At 34.0% G+C, this 18,674-nt stretch overlaps 2 protein-coding genes across 2 annotated transcripts; both read left to right on the forward strand.

The window, feature by feature from the left end:
- The first annotated feature begins 1,611 nt into the window (after positions 1-1,611).
- Positions 1,612-2,412, forward strand: LOC102533995 (olfactory receptor 6C2-like). The gene has a single exon (XM_072973899.1). It carries the CDS (start codon positions 1,612-1,614, stop codon positions 2,410-2,412), a length of 801 nt encoding a protein of 266 aa, XP_072830000.1.
- An 11,006-nt stretch (positions 2,413-13,418) lies between these two features.
- Positions 13,419-14,354, forward strand: LOC102534161 (olfactory receptor 6C2-like). The gene has a single exon (XM_006219541.3). It carries the CDS (start codon positions 13,419-13,421, stop codon positions 14,352-14,354), a length of 936 nt encoding a protein of 311 aa, XP_006219603.3.
- The last annotated feature ends 4,320 nt before the right edge of the window (positions 14,355-18,674 follow it).

An 18,674-nucleotide genomic window follows, 5' to 3' on the forward strand; every position in this document is an offset into this window, starting at 1 on the left:
CTAGGATTGTGTTCATTTTGGTAGCTATCCCAGTTAAAAAAAAAAAAGCCCCCAATTTCAGCAAATTTACTTACTTTTTCAGATGACATGCAAAGATGGAAGTAACAATTATTTGTTGTAGAAGAACAGGTAAGATCCAGTTAATATAGACAAAAGTTTTGCAAGACTTCAGTAGAAGTCATGCTCAAAGTGAAAACAAATGAGTGGTTGTGTTCAGGTAGTTTGAGAGACTAGGAAATAAAGATCAGTGTGGAAGGAAAGAGATAAGAGGGGAGATTTTTTTCAGACAGGTAACTGTTGTGAAGTGCTTACCTACAATACCTATCACATGGTAAATTCTCAGTACATAGAATCTATTCTTCTAGTTACATAGAATATGGAACAGAATGAAGATATGCGTTACACAGAGCAAAAGTCCCACTTTGGGTTTTACGGGGTTTAGTTCACATCACATAAATTATCTGTAGAAGTTCAGAAAAGTAACAGCTGACACTTACGAAGCACATACCATGCACTGAATTTTATTATAAATGTATTATTTCTTCTAATCATTTTAACTGTACATGACAGATATTATTGTTATCCCCATTTTATACATTAAACTGAAGGCATGAGAGGTCTGGACACTTGCCCAAATTCGTACTGACAAGAGGTTGGAAAGCCAGGAATTAAATGATGAAGATCTTTCTACAGAAGCTCTGGTCTTAATCACCGCAGTGCTGCTGCTTCAGCTAGGACTTATGAAGAGATCAAAGACAGATGCATGGAGAGTTTATTTAGTAATAAATTTGATTTCAAACTTAGTGATAGTGATAACAAAGTATGTTAGAATGTTTTTCATACACTTTCTTAACAGACTGAAAGATTAAGAGAAGTATGTGATTTTTCACCAGTTGTATATCATCGGGCCAAACATTTCTTCACATGTAGCAAATAAATTGTGCATTAAAATACTCTCTGAATTGTATATCCAGTGTACACTGACTATAAATTGCACACAGCTGAGAAACAAAGGAGAGTCACAGGAGTCATCCAATCATGTGGAAGTTTCACGTTAAGGCACGAAACAAAACAATATAACACGTTTGGTCTTAGGGGCAAAATATTTAAAGTCATAGATGGATCAACAAAGCCTGTGTATACAGCCCAGATTAGTTGTTACATATTTAAATTTTATCATAACCAAATCTTCAAGAAAAGATATGAAACAAATGATTATACTTATTCACCTTTGAAATAGAGAAGAAATCTTGGCAGTAAGAACAAGTAAGTTTGTTGAATCAAAATACATTGTGGGTCAAATCAAATTACATGAGAAAACCCAGTCTTGGGTATAAATTGAAAATGTGAAATCAAAGAGGAAAATGAGATGGTAGAACAATTTTTAGTATATGTATAAAATCTATTACAGAACTGCCAAAACAATAAAATAAACAATTGCATGGCCAAGCCCACCAGAATACTGGCAATATCAATTATTACTTTGTAGAAGAAACTGCATGTGAATTAGTTTACTGTCTCTAGTAGTCATTCTTTATTGCTATTTGGCTTTGATACCACTTTCTTCAAATAAAATATCTTTAAATTTTAAATGAAATTCAGTCGTCAGTGATGAAAAACCACTCAGTCACAACATTCATCCTGTTGGGACTGACAGATGACCCTCAACTTCAGATTCCAATTTTCATGTTTCTATTTCTCACTTACATGTTAAGTATAACAGGGAATCTGGTAATCATATCCCTCACTTTCATGGATTCCCATCTTCAAACACCCATGTACTATTTCCTACAAAATTTTGCCTTACTGGAAATTTCATTTACATCTGCTTGTATCCCTAGATATTTGTACAACATAGCAACAGGTGGCAGGTCAATTACTTACAATATTTGTGTTGTTCAAGTGTTTTTTACTGACATCTTTGGAGTAACAGAATTCTTTCTCCTGGCTGCCATGGCCTATGACCGCTATGTGGCCATCTGCAAACCCCTGCATTATGTGACCATCATGAACAACAGAGTCTGCAAGAGGCTTGTCCTCTGCAGTTGGATGGCTGGCTTTTTGATCATACTACCACCACTTACTCTGTTCCTAAATTTGAAATTCTGTGACTCAAATGTCATTGATTATTTTTTCTGTGATGCATCTCCTATCTTGAAGATTTCATGCTCAGATACGTGGCTCATAGAGCAGCTGGTTATTGTCTGTGCTGTGCTGACCTTCATTCTGACCCTTGTGTGTGTTGTTCTGTCCTATGTATACATAATCAAGACTACTCTAAGATTCCCCTCTGCCCAGCAAAGAAAAAGAGCCTTTTCCACCTGTTCTTCTCACATGATTGTGGTTTCCATCACCTATGGAAGCTGTATCTTTGTCTATGTCAAACCTTCAGCAAAGGAATTTACACTCTGAGAAACAAACAAGTGAGACAAGCCTTTAGTGACTCATTCAAAAGAATTGCATTATCCTCAAAGAAATAAGAATATTGAAATCTAGGAGTCCAGAAAGTTTTCAAAAGATCAGAGGTTCCTAAATATAAATTCTTTAAGCTACAAAATTATTCTCTTCCTCATCTGTGCTCTAATTCAGATTAACTTCCTCAAAACATCATTTACACTTTAGTCCAATATCAGTTTATTCTTTACTCTTCTTATAAATGAACCTCTATTAAGCCAACACCCCTTATCAGAAAATACAACTACACGTTTGTAGGAAATATATTAATTACTTTCTATCCAACTTAACAAAAACTACACAATAACTACAAATTTTTTAAATGATGGAAAACAAATATAACACAAAATAAAAATTAGTGCCTGATTTATGAGAAATGTGTTTAGAACAAATTAACATTACTCTACCGTAAGGAAGCTATATTCTGAATCTAAAAAGAAAAAAAAGGAAACCCAGCACCACTACCTCAGGCACACACAACATATTTTGATATTCTAAGCGCAGTTGGGTGGAACCACACCCTATCATAATCCTGCCAATAAGTCTTAACGATTGAGGTTGGCCAAATATGCCACAGCCCTAAAGTGGACAAATGACTTGATCTTCCAGAATATTTTGGTTACTTTCTCTATGCCTATCCAGATCTACTTTCAATCCTTTTCCATATGTTTTCTTTGCCCCATGAGACTTTCCCTTATTAATTTCACAGATTCCCGTGACCTCTGGCTTCAAGGAGCATTTACCAAACAGAGGATAGGAAGAATGTGAGGTTGACTATCTATATTTCCTATTTATTCCTTTGGAGCTACCAGTAGTTGGCTGCATCCTTGTGTCGAAAACAAGAACTGCTGCAGTACAGCTGTCCTGCAGCCAGAGTCACTTTCTCCACATTCCAGAAACTATTCCCTCATCTTTTCCCTCCAGACACAGGGGATTTAATGACTTCCCATGTTGCTCTGCCAGCACTACATCATCTCTTTTTGGTTTCCTTTAATACCAGATACAATTTAATAAATAGTCTTTCAAAAACTTTGCTGTGTATTAATGTCCCATCTCTTTTCTGCTAATACGTTCTCTAATATACCATGTAATTGACAACACTTTCATAGTTCTTCTTGATGTCTGAGTCCCTGATAACAAATAATCCCCATCTAGGTTTTAGGTTAAATAAACAAACATATATGTCACTTTATTTTTGACAAAGGTCCAAATATTACTATGTATACCACCACAGACCCCAGAGTCATTAAAAAGAAATGAGCTGACAGTCTAAAAGATCCATGCTAATGGATCTGAACTATATTTGAGTGGAAAATATCCTAGAAAATCACAGCTCACCACGATTAATTCAAATATTAGTATTTCCATATCTATAAAAAGTAAATGCATCTATAAAGAAAAATCTTCCCGTAATGTAATTGCCAAACCCAAATGGCATTCCAAATAATTACTCCAAAAGTCATCAATATTACACAAACTCTTCAAAAAAATGGGGAAAAGAGCAAAACATGCTCATTTTGAAAGCCCAGAATAATCTTGATATGAAAATCCGATGAAGGTATTAAAGAAAAAATTTTACTGGCTAGTCTCTCTCATGATGATAGATACAACAATCTTCAACAAAATGTTTGTAAATTAGCAAATTAAATCTAGTAATATACAAAAATGGATATATATGGTGGTATAATTTCTTCTGAGAGAAACCAAGCCAGGGAGAGTGTCATTAGAAAGATTGTGAATAGGAGGTCCCAGCCCTCACAGATACTTGTTTTAACAACTACCCATGTATGAAAATACCATACTTGCTTGTCAGCTGAGGAAAAGGGATTGGCAGGAAATGAGGTGGGCTGTAGAAACAGTAACCCTTCAACGCATTCTTACTTTGACTTAGTTACTCCCAGTGTGTGCCTACAGTCCCGGGGACTATCAAACTCCCCAGAAGGCCTCAAAACAGTCTTCCTTATGATGGTGACTGTATACGCTGGGGATCTTAATAGGGACCAGACATATCAGGTAGCTCACTCTCCTTCCAATTCTAAAGGAAGGAAAGATTTTAAAGAAAGCTCCAGATTTCAGGTGAGAGAGTACAGCATACTGATAAAACACAGGAACAATGATTTCTTGGATGTGACACCAAGAACATAGGCAACAAGAGAAAAAAATATGCAAGTGGGATTATATCAAACTAAAAAGTTTCTGCACTGCAAACAGCCAACAGAATTAAAGGCAACCTGTGGAATGGGAGAAAATACTTACAAATCATATAACTGATAAGGGGTTAATGTCCATAATGTATAAGGAACTCCTACAACTCAACAGCAAAAAATTCCAATAACCCAATTATAAAATAGGCAAAGGAATTGAATAGACATTTTTCTACAGAAAACATATAAATGACCAACAGGCATATGAAAAGGTGCTCAACATCACTAATCATTATAGAATACAAGTCAAAACTTCAATGGGCTAAAACCTCATACCTGTTAAAATGGCTAGTATCTGAAAAACAAAAGATAACAAATATTAGTGAGGTTGTGGAGAATTTAGAACCCTTTTGGTGGGAATGTAAATTGGTGAGGCCACTTTAGAAAACAGTATAGAGTTTCTTCAAAAATTTTAAACTGGAATTGCCATACAATCCAACAGTCCTACTCTGGGTATTTTTGCAAAAGAATTGAAATCAGGATCTTGAATAGCTATTCACACTCCCATGTTCATTGCAGCATTATTCACAATAACCAAGATATGGAAACAACCTAATTGTGCATTGACAGAGGAATAGATGTGTCATATATGTACAATGGAATATTAATTAGTCTTTAAAAAGAAGGAAACCCTGCCATTTGTGATAACCTGGCTAAAACTAGAGGGCATCAGGAGAAGTGAGAAAGCCAGATTCAGAAGGAAAAATATAACATAATACTGCTTATATGAGATACTTAAAATAGTCAAACTTACAGAAGCATAGAGTAGAATGGTGGTTGCCAGAGGATGAAGGGAGGGAGAAACAAGAGGTCAATGGGTACAAAATTTGTGCACAAGATGAATATGTCCTAGAGCTCTAGTGTACAGTATAGTGCCTATAGTTAACAATATTCTTTCTGGGTACTTAAAATTTTGCTAAGATTATAGATCTTATGTTAAGTGTTTTTATTACAAAAACATTTTTAAAGAATTTGTTCTAAGAATATATTTGTTTTATGTTGAAAACATATATAATTAATAATAAATAAATATAAGTAATAATAAAAATTAAACTATTTAAATTGAAAATCATTTGATTACCCCAATGAATATGGAATATTTGATAAATTTAAAATTTATTATCAATAAAACATTTATAGGTGTACAGCATTGGTTATTGCATTTTCATAGTGTTTATACCTGGGTATTGCTTCAAACCCTGTGAAATCCTCTTCCCCTGTTCTCCCTGCCCCAGGTTTCTTGTCAAGGTAATGAGTACATACTTTTTCTGTGATATAATGCTTAAAAGGTAATTTTAATGTATTAATAGTATTCCTAATGTGTGCTGCAAAAATGGCTACAAGCCTGCTTTTTTTAAAATTACATTTTTCTTAGCTTAAAAATAGTTTTAGAAAGAAGTACAAATTGGCTTCCATCTTGCAAACAATCTTTTTTTCTTACTTCATTATCTTAATTTGCTTTGTCACTCATAAAAATGGAGTTGTAAACTAGACAATGAGTTGAGTTGTAAACTAGACAATGAGGAAACACTTGAGGCTTCTGCTGTATGTTTACTTCTTGTTATTGTTGTTACCCAGTAACTTGAATATCGTTTAATGTGTTGTAAGACATTGCAGAGTTTATCTCAAGCTGTTAAAAATGGTAATGTACAAATGTGAATACACACATCTATAATATGGGTACGTTTTGTTTCACCTATAATAGATGTTTATAAAAACAAGGAAAAAATAAAATAATAAAATAAAACTCAACAAAGAATAGAAGCAAACTTATTTCTCTGTTGGAGGGGATGTAAAAACAATTTGAAAAATACAGTAGACTTTAAGTACAAATTATAAAATAGCTAAAACTACAAAGACAATTCTTCCAGAGGTGATAGGAGATACCATGATTTTTAAATAATATAAATAAACTTGAAGACCAATAGTAATGAGAAAAGAAAATATTTTCAAAGTGTATGAGAAGTGTTTGACTGAAAATGATAATACACAATGTTTAACTGAGTGTTGACACAGATGCACTCTCATGAATTAAAATTTGATACATAAATCAGTATGAGCCTTTAGAGAGAATTTTGATATTATTATATAAAAGCCTTGAAATGTGAATGCACTTTATTCCTGAAATTCTCAAACTATTGAGTCTGCAAAAATATTTTTAGAAAGATAATTTGCTGTAAAAAAAAACAAATTTCTGAAAAATTGTGTATACAACAATACAATTTATTTTTATACACCCATTTATTTGATAATAATGAATAATTATAGGTAAATTTTCAAGAGTTAGGAATGGCATGAAAAACTGATGGAATTGTGAAAGGTGACATATTACAAAGTGACAAGTTTTTCAGTCAGTCCTTCCCAAAATGTATGGTCACTTATCAGAGTAATTCTAAACCTAGCCAAAAGGGACTTCCAGATTCTCTCGAGGTCTGTTGAAGTTGACCTTTCAGTTCTGGTGTTAGAACTGCCTCTAACACCACAGAACACAAAAGTACATAGAGCTTGTGTGTTTGGAGGCCAGGTGTTGGAATCTTGTTAATCATTTTGCAGTGGATCCAGTGGATTTACAGTCCCACCTAGTAATCATTTCTCTGGATATTGAGTGTCTAAAAATCAAGATGGGCACATTAGTAACTGCCAGAATAATTACTTGATCTATGTATACAAGTCCAGCTAAAACAGGCAAAACTGACAATTGTCTAACAATTGTTTGTCAATGTGGTTCAGAACCCGCCAGCAGGAGAGTAAGTCAGTACAACCACTTGCGTAAACTTCCACTATGTACTAAGGTGTAATGCAGGAGTTAAATTTCATTTCACTCTGCCCATAGAATAGCCAGTTGACATGGCATTATTTACTGAATAACTTTCCTTTCCGCTTGCAGCTGTGAATTTGCTGTAATTCAGGTGACCAAGTTACTCTAGATGTGTAACTGGAATTTCTATTCTATTTCACTGGCCAATTTCATTCCGTTTAATTTTTCCTGTACCAGTACCACAATATCTTAATTACTATAGCTTGAAAGTAGGTATTGGTATTTATAGTAAGTCTTCCAATTCTGTTATTTTTCAAGATGGCCTTAGCTGTGTTTTGGCCTTTGCATTTCCATCTAAATTTTAGAATCAGCTTGTGAAATTTCTTAAAATTAAAATATTATGGTTTTCTTGAATTTCAATAACTCAACAGGTAAATTTGGAGAGCTGACATTGTTATATTATTGAACTTTCCAATACATGACTGTGGTATACCCCTCTGTTTATTTCAGTGACTTTTGCTTCCTGTAAAAAAAGTGAGTTTTTTCTATTTCTAGGGCAGCAGTTTTGCACATATTTTAATAGATTTGTTCCTTGGTATTTAATATTTTATGTCACTCTAAATATTATTATTATTTTAATTATTATTTTCATTCCTGGACATCGTATCCCATAGAAATAAAAACTTACGTTCACACAAAAACCTGTATAATAATAGTTATAACATCTTTATTCATAAAAGCCAAAAACTGATACAACCCAGAAGTCTTTCAACAGGTACATGATTAAACAAACTGCTATAAAATGCATACAATGCAATACTACTCAGCAATTAAAATTACTGATACATACAACTTGGATGAGCCTCCAAAGAATTATACTGAGTTTTCTAAAAAGTCATTATCAAAAACTTTCAAACTGTATAATTCTATATTTATAACATTGGTGTTTATAGATTTCATCATGGCCATTCTGACAGGTATGAGGTGATATCTCCTTGTGGTTTTGATTTGCATTTCTCCAATAATTAGCAAAGTTGAGCACCTTTTCATGTACCAATCAGCTATCTATATCTCTTCTTTGGAAAAATGTCTATCCTGGTCTTCTGTTCATTTTTCAATCGAATTGCTCAGTTTTTTTATACTGAGTTGTATGGACTGTTTATATATTTTTATTAACCCCTAATCCATCATATCATTTGCAGATATTTTCTCCCATTCAGTAGATTGTCCTTTGTTTTGCTAATGGTTTCCTTTGTTGTGCAAAAGTTTTTAATTTTAGTTAGGTCCCATTTGTGGGGGTTTTTTTTTTTCTTTGCTTTTATTTCTTTTGCCCCAGGAAACAGATACAAAAAATTTTTGCTATAATTTATGTCAAAGAGTATTCTGCCTGTCTTCTCTCTTCTAGAAGTTTTATGGTTTCAGATTTTACATTTAGGTCTTTAATCCATTTTAAGTTTATTTTTGTATATGCTGTAAATTAATGTCCTAATCTCATTGCTTTCTTTTGCTCTCTGATTTTGTAAACAATTTCCGTAGAAGTTTTCTTCTACCCTGTATAGAAAAATTAACTTCTAACAATCTTCAATATTCTCTTGTTGCATGATAAAAGCAAATTCCTACTCAATATTTAGAGGATCATAATAATTGTGGGTAAATTACATTAATGAGAAAGCCCCATAGTAAAAATATGTTTAAGGATATATAATAAAAATTATCAGGAATGATAAATACCAAATTAGTATTTAATTATACACTCAGAGGTAAGGATCACATTTGGGCTCTGATCCTAAGTGGAAACTTTAGTTCTACATGGTAATTGGCTTTTGTAAAAAATTGAATAACTAGTTAAGAATGATCAATATGCTAAACATTTGGAACAAGAATCTTCCTGAAAGCAAGGAAGGAGAGAGTTGAGAAATAAGAAATAAAAGTTGAGCCATAAAAGATGGATTCATAAATTCCAATATCCATGAAATGTACTATTGATAATAAAAAAGAACAGGGGAATTTAAAGACATTATAGAGAAAAAGTTCCTTATGGTGAATAAGATTTTAAGAACTTAATGAGAAGCGAGATTTAAAAAAATAGAAATGATTACCCAAACACATATTAAGTTTAAATATAAGAATAGTAAAAATAAGTAGAAAAATTATATTTAAGTTGTATAATCATAATCAGTTTGAGTCTTTTTTTTACAATAGTGAAAAAAATTTTTTAATCATGAAGTTTCTAGTGTTAGAATTGATTTAATATTATGATGGAATGCTCCAAAAAGAAATATTATATAGTTCCCCAAATGATGATGCAAATTTATAATTATTCAGATTAAAAGTTTATTTTAAATGTTTAATTATAAAGTAGTTTGAAAAACAACTTATAAAGAAAGTTTCACATTTGTAAATATATCAATTAATATGTATAAACTTACATAAGAAGTTTCTTAAGGTAAAGAAATAAAAGGGGAAAAGAGGTAATTGTGTTCTATTAGCAGCTATAAATGTTATTGAACACGAGGGAGAAAATTTAGGCTTGCTCTTTACCACTTTATTTTTATTGTATGTAAAAGTCCTGAGTGAATGTCACCGTGGACTCTTCAGTTCTCTGAGGACGGTGTCCCCACTGCTGCGTGTTTCAGGCTCTTTGCCAAAAGATGACACAAAAGATTCATTAATGATTTGGAACCTAATTCACCTAGGACTCATGTTTACTCACTTGATTTCATGTTTGGCACATAAAACAAATATCAATTTTATTACTGTCAGAAATTCTCATTTTTGTCTAGAAAGGTCCAGGTCCAAATATCATGTCTTTCCAAACTGGAAAGAGTTTCTCATTTTCCTTCAGACCTGAGAGTAGTAATTACCTTTCAAAGTAACACAGATGCCTTAGGAAAGTCTTGGCCACAAGTTAGAAATGGAAGGATCAGATAAATTGAAGCCATCCCAGAATTGCCTGTGAGGTGAGTAAGAGTGACCAGGAGTCCATATATAAGCCTATGCAAACATATTCTTCATCCTTCTAACATTCCAGATGTTCAGGGATAAATAACCAACAGAAACCATTATGTCTGTGGTCTTTGAGAGACTTATAAAATTATGTTATTTTAGAAACTGTTTCATATGTCTTGCCGAAATTAGATGTGAGTAATTAACTGAATTTTGATTAAAAGAAGTGAGAATTTATAATTTTGAGTTGATTGAGGATGTTGATAAGGTTGGATTTGGGTATCAATAAATGTTGGGTCACTTAAAAACAGGTGAAATGAAGGACTTCTAGAAGCAGCCTTGAATTGGAAATTATGTGCTGATATGATTAAGACTCCTTCACCCTTTAAAATGTTCTGTAAAAGATAAAATGAGTAAACAAAAATCAGTCAAACAACGTCAATTTTCAAGATATTTAGGAGGAAGGACATGATCTGAAGTTTCCAGAGTTCGATAGTCCTGCAACTAAGTATCTCAAGACTGAAAAAAAAAAAAAAGAGGTCTGCATATGTAATCCTTTTCTTTATTTTGAGACTATTATTCTATTTAATTATTTTAGTTATTTAATCTATTATTAATATTTATTTAATTTATTCTTACACATATAATGCTTGCATTCTTGCGAATGCCCCCAGCTCATCCTAAACATTAACCATGGTGAGTCCTCTATCTCCCTAATGGAACCTGAAACTCTGAGAAATTTACTATGAGAAATGGGAACACAGTGGGTAAAGTTTATCTCCCACTTCAGCAGGAAAGGAATATTTTAAAGCAATCAAGTAGAACCTTCACAAAGCCAGTTAACTGGAATTTCTATAACAAATGTTGTTTTTTATTTCAATTCCATTGGTGATCTTGAACAAGCATCGGAGAGTGAAATCATTTAAGTAGATGTTAGCGTATTTAGTTGGTGTTGGCTGATGAACATCCAGAGTAGTTGTTGGTCCAAATCCAGAATTTAAGAGACCTCAATGTCTGGTTTTAAAAAGTTTCTGACAGGTATATTGAGGAAACGTGAATGGAAACCATAAAAGGAGAGCTACTCTCTGCCAAACACAGTGATAAGTCAGTTAGCATGTTCTTGCTGTAATGCTGGTACTATATATGTGCTGAGTAGGTAGTCAGGTAATGATGTGATTTCAGAGCTATTCAGAACATTTCCTTCATCAAATGTAAACGCCAACAAGAATCCCCTAAATTAGACTCAGGAATATCGCAGACTAAGAGGTGTCCATAGTTATAAAATTGAGTCCACATAAGAAACAATATAACTTGATCTAGATTTAAGGATAATTTTTTTTTCTAAAAGTAACTCTGTATCTCAAACTCCTTCAGTTCTGTGGTTATTTCAACAAACATTTTACATATTTTCTTGAGAATAGATAGGATGGACAAAACACATAGAAAAGTCTTACTGTGGTTTGGGAGATTGGGAAGGACTCCTCTGAAAAGTCTAAACAGAGAAGAGAGGAACCAGTCACTAAAAAAGAGGTGTACGTCAGAATCAGCAAACGGAGTAAAGGGGAGGGAAAAGCAAATGATTAGATGGAACTTTTTTTCCAGACGGGTAGCCCATGGAAGATGACTACAATACCTGTCTCTCACTAGAGTATGTTTTCAGCCACTCTCTGCAACTCCACCACCACCACCAAACAAAGAAAACCTTCCCTTTATTAGAGTCAGAGAAACAGGGAGATTAAGAGAAAGTACCTGCAGTGTCAATGGAGCTTCACGGTAGGGTTAACTAGGAAGCACTAAAGCTCAATCCCAATTGTTAATATATGGCTGCCGAATACACCAGTCCACTGAAACTGCTCTTGACAGGCTGACCTCTGGTTTCTTTAAGGTTAATTGAAATATACCTATTTTTTTTGAATTTTTGTTGCCTTTGGCGCTGTCAGTCACTCCTTACAATACTCTAGATACACTGTTTGCACTATATCCACACTACTGCTTTTTGTTTTACCCTTCCGGTCTCCTCTCTGTAAGTAACGCTTCCCCTTCTCATCTTTATAATGTTGATATTTCTCCCACTTCATCCCTAAATCCTCTCCTCTCCTGCTCCATGTACGTCACCTGGAAATTGCACTAAGTCCTATGGCTTCAATTTATCATTTAAAATTTGATAATTTCAAAATGTGCATTTCTGGACATGATCTCTGTGAATGTGAGAAAGTCATAGAAAAGACCTAGGAGATGGTTTTCAGAGGGAAAATACTCTTTGTAGATTAATGGTGGCTTTGGTCATGGCAGTGGACAGAGTCCTTAACTGCTCTGACAGATAGACAGAGAAACATTGTTGTGTCATAACCACCACCCATGTGTTTTCAATATATCCAGAAAAAACTTCAGGCAAATAATAACTGAGGAAAATTTGAATTAATGGAAAGGGGAAAATCTTGGGGGAAAAAGGACACACTAAAAATCATGATCTTATTGTTACCGGGGAAACAAGTATTCTGTGAACAAATCTATTGCAAATGTAAAAAGGTTAAAGTTTTATTATCAGGAAGAAATTCTATAATATTTGGACTATATTATTGAAAGAATCCATAAAAGTCCATTTTTCAAACCATAAGTCATGATAATTCAGTACAGCATAAAATCAATTTGATGATAATTTGTATTTTTAATGAGATAGAACAGAAACCATCAGAGAAAAGGGTATATACTTTTTTAAATTTTTATTTTAGGTAAGTGGAAGCGTGTATATTTGTGTGTCTTTGTGTGTATGTTTATGCATGTACAATAGGCTGCAATATAAACTGTGTATCTTACCATCTGTTGCAGTCAAAATAGTTGAAAGCTAAGTTTCAAATCTATCAAATGACATGTCAACAGAGTTGAAAAGGTGAATTATTTTAAAACACTTATTATCAAGTAAAACAAAATACATGTAAAATACATTTCTTGGCTTTTCGAAACAAAATTCATTGTAAAACATTTCTCCCATCCTCTTTTCAGATCCTGCCTCCCTCAATTCCACATGCATGTTGGGCAGAAGTCCGAACCAAGGAATGAGAAACCATACATCAATAACCAGGTTCATCCTAAAGGGACTGACAGATGACCCACAGCTGCAGATTCTGGTTTTTGTATTTCTACTTATCACCTACATGTTGAGTGTAACTGGAAATCTGACCATCATCATCCTCATATTAGTAGATTCCCACCTTAAAACCACAATGTACTTTTTTCTACAAAATTTCTCCTTCTTAGAAATCGCATTCACTTCTGCCTGTATTCCCAGATTCTTGTACAGTATATCAACAGGTGACAGGACCATTACCTATAATGCTTGTGTAAGCCAACTATTTTTTACTTATGTGTTTGGAGTAACAGAATTTTTTCTCTTGGCCGCCATGTCCTTTGATCGCTACATAGCCATCTGCAAACCCCTGCATTACATGACCATCATGAACCACAGGGTCTGCAAAATGCTTATCTTCTGCTGTTGGATGACCACTCTGTTGATTATATTCCCACCACTTAGCTTGGGACTGGACCTGGAATTCTGTGACTCTAACATCGATCACTATTTCTGTGATGTTAATCCAGTCCTAAAGATCTCATGCTCAGATACATGGTTCATTGAGCAGATGGTTATTTTTGGCTCTGTGTTGATCTTTCTTATGACTCTCTTGTGCATGGTTCTGTCCTACATGTATATCATCAGAACAATTCTCAGATTCCCCTCTGCCCAGCAAAGGACAAAAGCCTTTTCCACCTGTTCTTCCCACATTATTGTGGTTTCTATCACCTGTGGCAGTTGCATCTTTGTCTACATCAAACCTTCATCAAAAGATGAAATGACCATTAATAAGGGAGTAACAATACTCATTACTTCCATTTCCCCCATGTTAAACCCATTTATTTACAGTCTGAGGAACAAACAAGTCAAACAAGCCTTTAATGACTTAGTCAAAAGAATTATATTGCTCTCAAAGAAGTAGGGGAATGCTGAAGTCAGGATCCCTAAGCAACTGTCTTATGAGTCTATCTTATTTTGTCTCTTCCTGAACTAGATTTGGTCTCTTATTCTGTACTGACCCTGATCAAGTCACCACTGTTATCCCCTATAAATGAACCTCTTTGAGAATTATAACTTTTATGAAAAAAATGAGAATAGTTGTTTCAAAAAAATCTAAGCATGACCTTTCCTTCAACCTTGACTTACCAAAGCTAAAAGGATTGCGGAATTTATCATAAAATATTGGTGCAATAGACTGCATCAATTTTCCAGAACAAGACTGGTCAAATAAGGAGTGAAATAATATTAAAAAGAAATCAATAATTTTTCTAATTGCAACAAGAAAAATATTTTAAATGCCTCAAATATATTTAAAATAAGGGATATAAAGATTTAATATATCAAAAACATTTACTAATGAAGACGCTTTAAAATTACACGTTATTGAATGGATCCCATCAGTTATAAAGGTTATTGTTTAACTGCCAAAAGGAACAAGAATTAAGTTAAAATGAAGAGAGAAATGCACCAGCAATTCCTATTAAAGGATGAAACATGCTTTGGAATTATATAAAACAGAATTGATATTAATCTACCAACTGAAATATGAAATGTTGACTGTAGAGCATTTAAACTGAGCAAACAGATAGCAGCAAGCCAAGGAAACTAATAGGGCTAGCAGAGTGATAAATAACCAGGAAGCCAAATATATGGGAGATAAAGAAAACAGAATATTGTATGAATACTAATATCAATGTAATGAACTGCATTTTAAAAATGAATCTTTGGTCATTTTAAGAGTCCAAAATATGTACCCAGTGATAGCCCTCAAAGAAAGATCTGCATTTAATTGCTTGTTAAATTCGTCACCACTACTATAGTCCAACATATTAAAAATTTCTTTTGATCCTTGTTCTTTTTGCAGACTGCAGGTCACATCATGGCCCATCTAGGCAAGTGTTTTCCATTCATTGCAATTACCCAACTCTTAGTTTAAAAGACACTTCCACAAGAATTCCTTTTCTCACCATGTCTTACTACTCCTCCACCAACACTACCAACAAGCCTGGATTAGTCCTGCTCATCCACACTTGTGTTGTCACTTATCTGCTGCTCTCACAACTCTCACCAAACTACAATTTCACATTTGCTTGTCCTTATTCTACTCTAGATATCTTAGAGAGTGTTTATCTTGTATGCCATATTCTAGAATGTTTTATGCCCACCAACTAGACAAATCTTAGTTATGTAACAAATAATCTTCTAACATGATTTGATACTTCTGACAATTCAAAATGAGAATTTTTATGTGAAGATAGAAAATAGAAATGTAACATTTGACATTGATCTCTGAACAACAGATAAAAGGAACACATGGCTAATGGTAACTATCCTGTTAAAAGTATTTATTTTTAAATTTTTGAATGAAATGGTCACAACAAAAGCCAAAATGTATTGAAAATTTATAATACTGATAAACATGAAAATAACTCTACAAGTTCTACTTATTAGTCATAATTTACATGGGGGAAAAAATCAGTGTTTGGAAAAAAGTGAACTACTGCTAGCAAGTGCTAGAACTTGTATTAAAAGCCATATTAGTGACTACGAAAGGATCGCTTTGTTCAAGTACATGTACCTGCTTCTCCAGGGGCATGAAGATAATTTCAAGGAACAGCCCAAGAAGAAAAAGAAAAGAAAAACAAGTAGAAACAGTAGGAGGGGGAAAGCAGCTAAAAAACAAGTGGAAAAAGAAAAGAAGTAAAAGCAAGAGAAGAGGATATAGAAAAAATGGCTGCGTAATCTGAGGTCTTCAGCCTCACTGAGAAAAGGCTGACTTCACGTTTCTTTGGGTTTTCTGCTTGTTTTGGTGTTAGACTTCTGTTCTCCTCTGCCAGAGCTTCCTAATGTGAGTCTATTAAGAGACCTGAAGTCCATCTATGTTGTTGCAGATGGTAAGGTTTTCTTCTTTCAGGACTGAATAAAATTCCATTGTGTGTGTGTACAAATATATATATATATATATATATATATATATATATATGTATGTATGTATCCCAATTCTTTATTCATACACTTAGATTGTTTCCATATCTGGGCTATTGTGAATAATGCTGCAATGAACATGGGAGTGCATATATCTTCTTAAATTAGTGTTTTATTTTTCTTTAAATAAATAACCAGAAGTGGAATTGCTGGGTCATTTGGTAGTTTTCTTTCTAATTTTTTTTTAATTGAAGTACAGTTGATTTATAATGTTCTATTAGTTTCAGGCATATGATGTAGTTATTCAGTATTTTTGCAGATTATACTTCACTATACACTATTACAAGATAATGGCTATAATTCCCTGTGCTATACAGTATATCCTTGTTGTCTATCTATTTTATACATAGTAGTTTGTATTGGTTAATCCCATACCCCTAATTTGTCTCTCCACCTTCCCTCTCCCCTTTGGTAACCACAAATTTGTTTTCTATATCTATGAGTCTCTTTCTGTTTGCATATACATTCATTTGTATTTGTTTTATATCCTCAATGTAAGTAATATCATATAGTATTTGTCTTTTTCAGTCTAGCTTGTTTCACCAAGCATAATATTCTCTATGTCCATACTCGTTGCTACAGATGGCAAAGTTTTTCTTTTTCATGGCCAAGTAATATTCCAGTGTGTGTGTGTGTGTGTGTGTGTGTGTGTGTGTGTGTGTGTAAGTAGTTCTCTTATGAACATTGCAGTGCATGCATCCTTTTCAATTAGTGTTTTTGTTTCTCCTAGACATATATCCAAGAGTGGAATTTCTGGATAATATGGTAACATTATTTTTAGTTTTCTGACAAACACCCATACTGTTTTCCATACTGGCTGCACCAGTTGACAGCCACCAACAGTGTACAAGGGTTCCCTTTTCTCCGCATCCTCTCCAATATTTGTTATTTGAGGTCTTTTTGATGGTAGCCATCCTGATAGGCAGTAGGTGATACCTCTTTGTTCTGATTTACATTTCTCTACTAATTAGCAAAGTTGAGCATCTTTTCATGTGCCTGCTGGCCATCTGTATGTCTTCTTTGGAAAAATGTCTATTCAATTCTTCTGCCCATTTTTTTATTTGGTTGTCTGGAGGTTTTTTATATTTTTTATAAGCTATATATGTATTTTGGATATTAATCCCTTGTCAGTCACATCATTTGCAAATACTTCCTCCCATTTAGTAGATAGGGTTTTCATTTTGTTGATGATTTGCTTTGCTGTGCAAAAGCTTTTCAGTTTAATTAGGTCCTGACCTAATTAACTGATTTCTGTATATTAACCTTATATCCTGCAAACTTGCTGAATTCATTTATTAGTTCTAATAATTTTTGTGTGGAGACTTTAGGGTTCTCTATTTAAATACCAATTCATCTGCAAATAGGGCTCTTTTACCGCTTTCCTTCCAATTTGGATGCCTTAATTTCTTTTTCTTGTCTAACTGCTGTGACTAGGAATTCCAATACTCTGTTAAATAGAAATGGGGAGACTGGGCATCCTTGTCTTGTTCCTGAATTTAGCTAGAAGTCTTCCAGCTTTTCACCATTGAGTATGATGTTGGCAGTGGGTTTGTCATAATTCGCCTTTATTATGTTGAGATATGTTCTCTCTATAGCCACTTTGATGGGAGTTTTTAACATGAATCAATGTTGAATTTTGTCAAATGCTTTTTCTGCATCTATTGAGGTGATCTGATCATGTGATTTTTACCCTTCCTTTTGTTAACATGATGTATTACATTGATTGATTTGCAAATGTTGAACCATCCTTGTGACCCTAGAATAAATCAAAATTGATCACAGTGTATTATCCTTTTTATATATTCCTGGATTTGGCTTGCTAATATTTTGTTGAGAATTTTTGCATCTATATTCATCAAAGATATTGAACTGTAATTTTCTTTCACTGTAGTGTCACTGTCTGGATTTGGAATCAGGGCAATGGTGGCCTCATAGAATGAATTTGGGGGTGCACAGTGCACTCTTCACCAGTGGAGTCTAGGCTTCTCCAGCCTATCTGTCCCAGAAGTTCTCCAGGCAGCCAAGGGGGTTTGTCTTCTACTATGTAGGACCCCAGAACTGGGGCACCTGGCCTATGGCCTGACCCGCTCACTCCCCAGGATGAGTGTCCATCCATGTGATATCTCTTTACCTCTGAGTCCTCTCCCTGGGGCACAGGCCCTGACCCCCTCACTTTTCTTCCCATCCTACCTGATTATATGTGTATTTTCCTTACAGCTTTGGTTGTACAGGAGCCCATCTGCCAGTTTCCAGTTAG

This window comes from Vicugna pacos, chromosome 12 (assembly GCF_048564905.1).
Source record: "Vicugna pacos chromosome 12, VicPac4, whole genome shotgun sequence".
Lineage (NCBI taxonomy): Eukaryota > Metazoa > Chordata > Mammalia > Artiodactyla > Camelidae > Vicugna > Vicugna pacos.

Excerpts from the sequence above, each read along its gene's own strand:
- LOC102533995 (XM_072973899.1), top strand. The coding sequence starts at position 1,612 with ATGAAAAACCACTCAGTCACAACATTCATCCTGTTGGGACTGACAGAT.
- LOC102534161 (XM_006219541.3), top strand. The coding sequence starts at position 13,419 with ATGAGAAACCATACATCAATAACCAGGTTCATCCTAAAGGGACTGACA.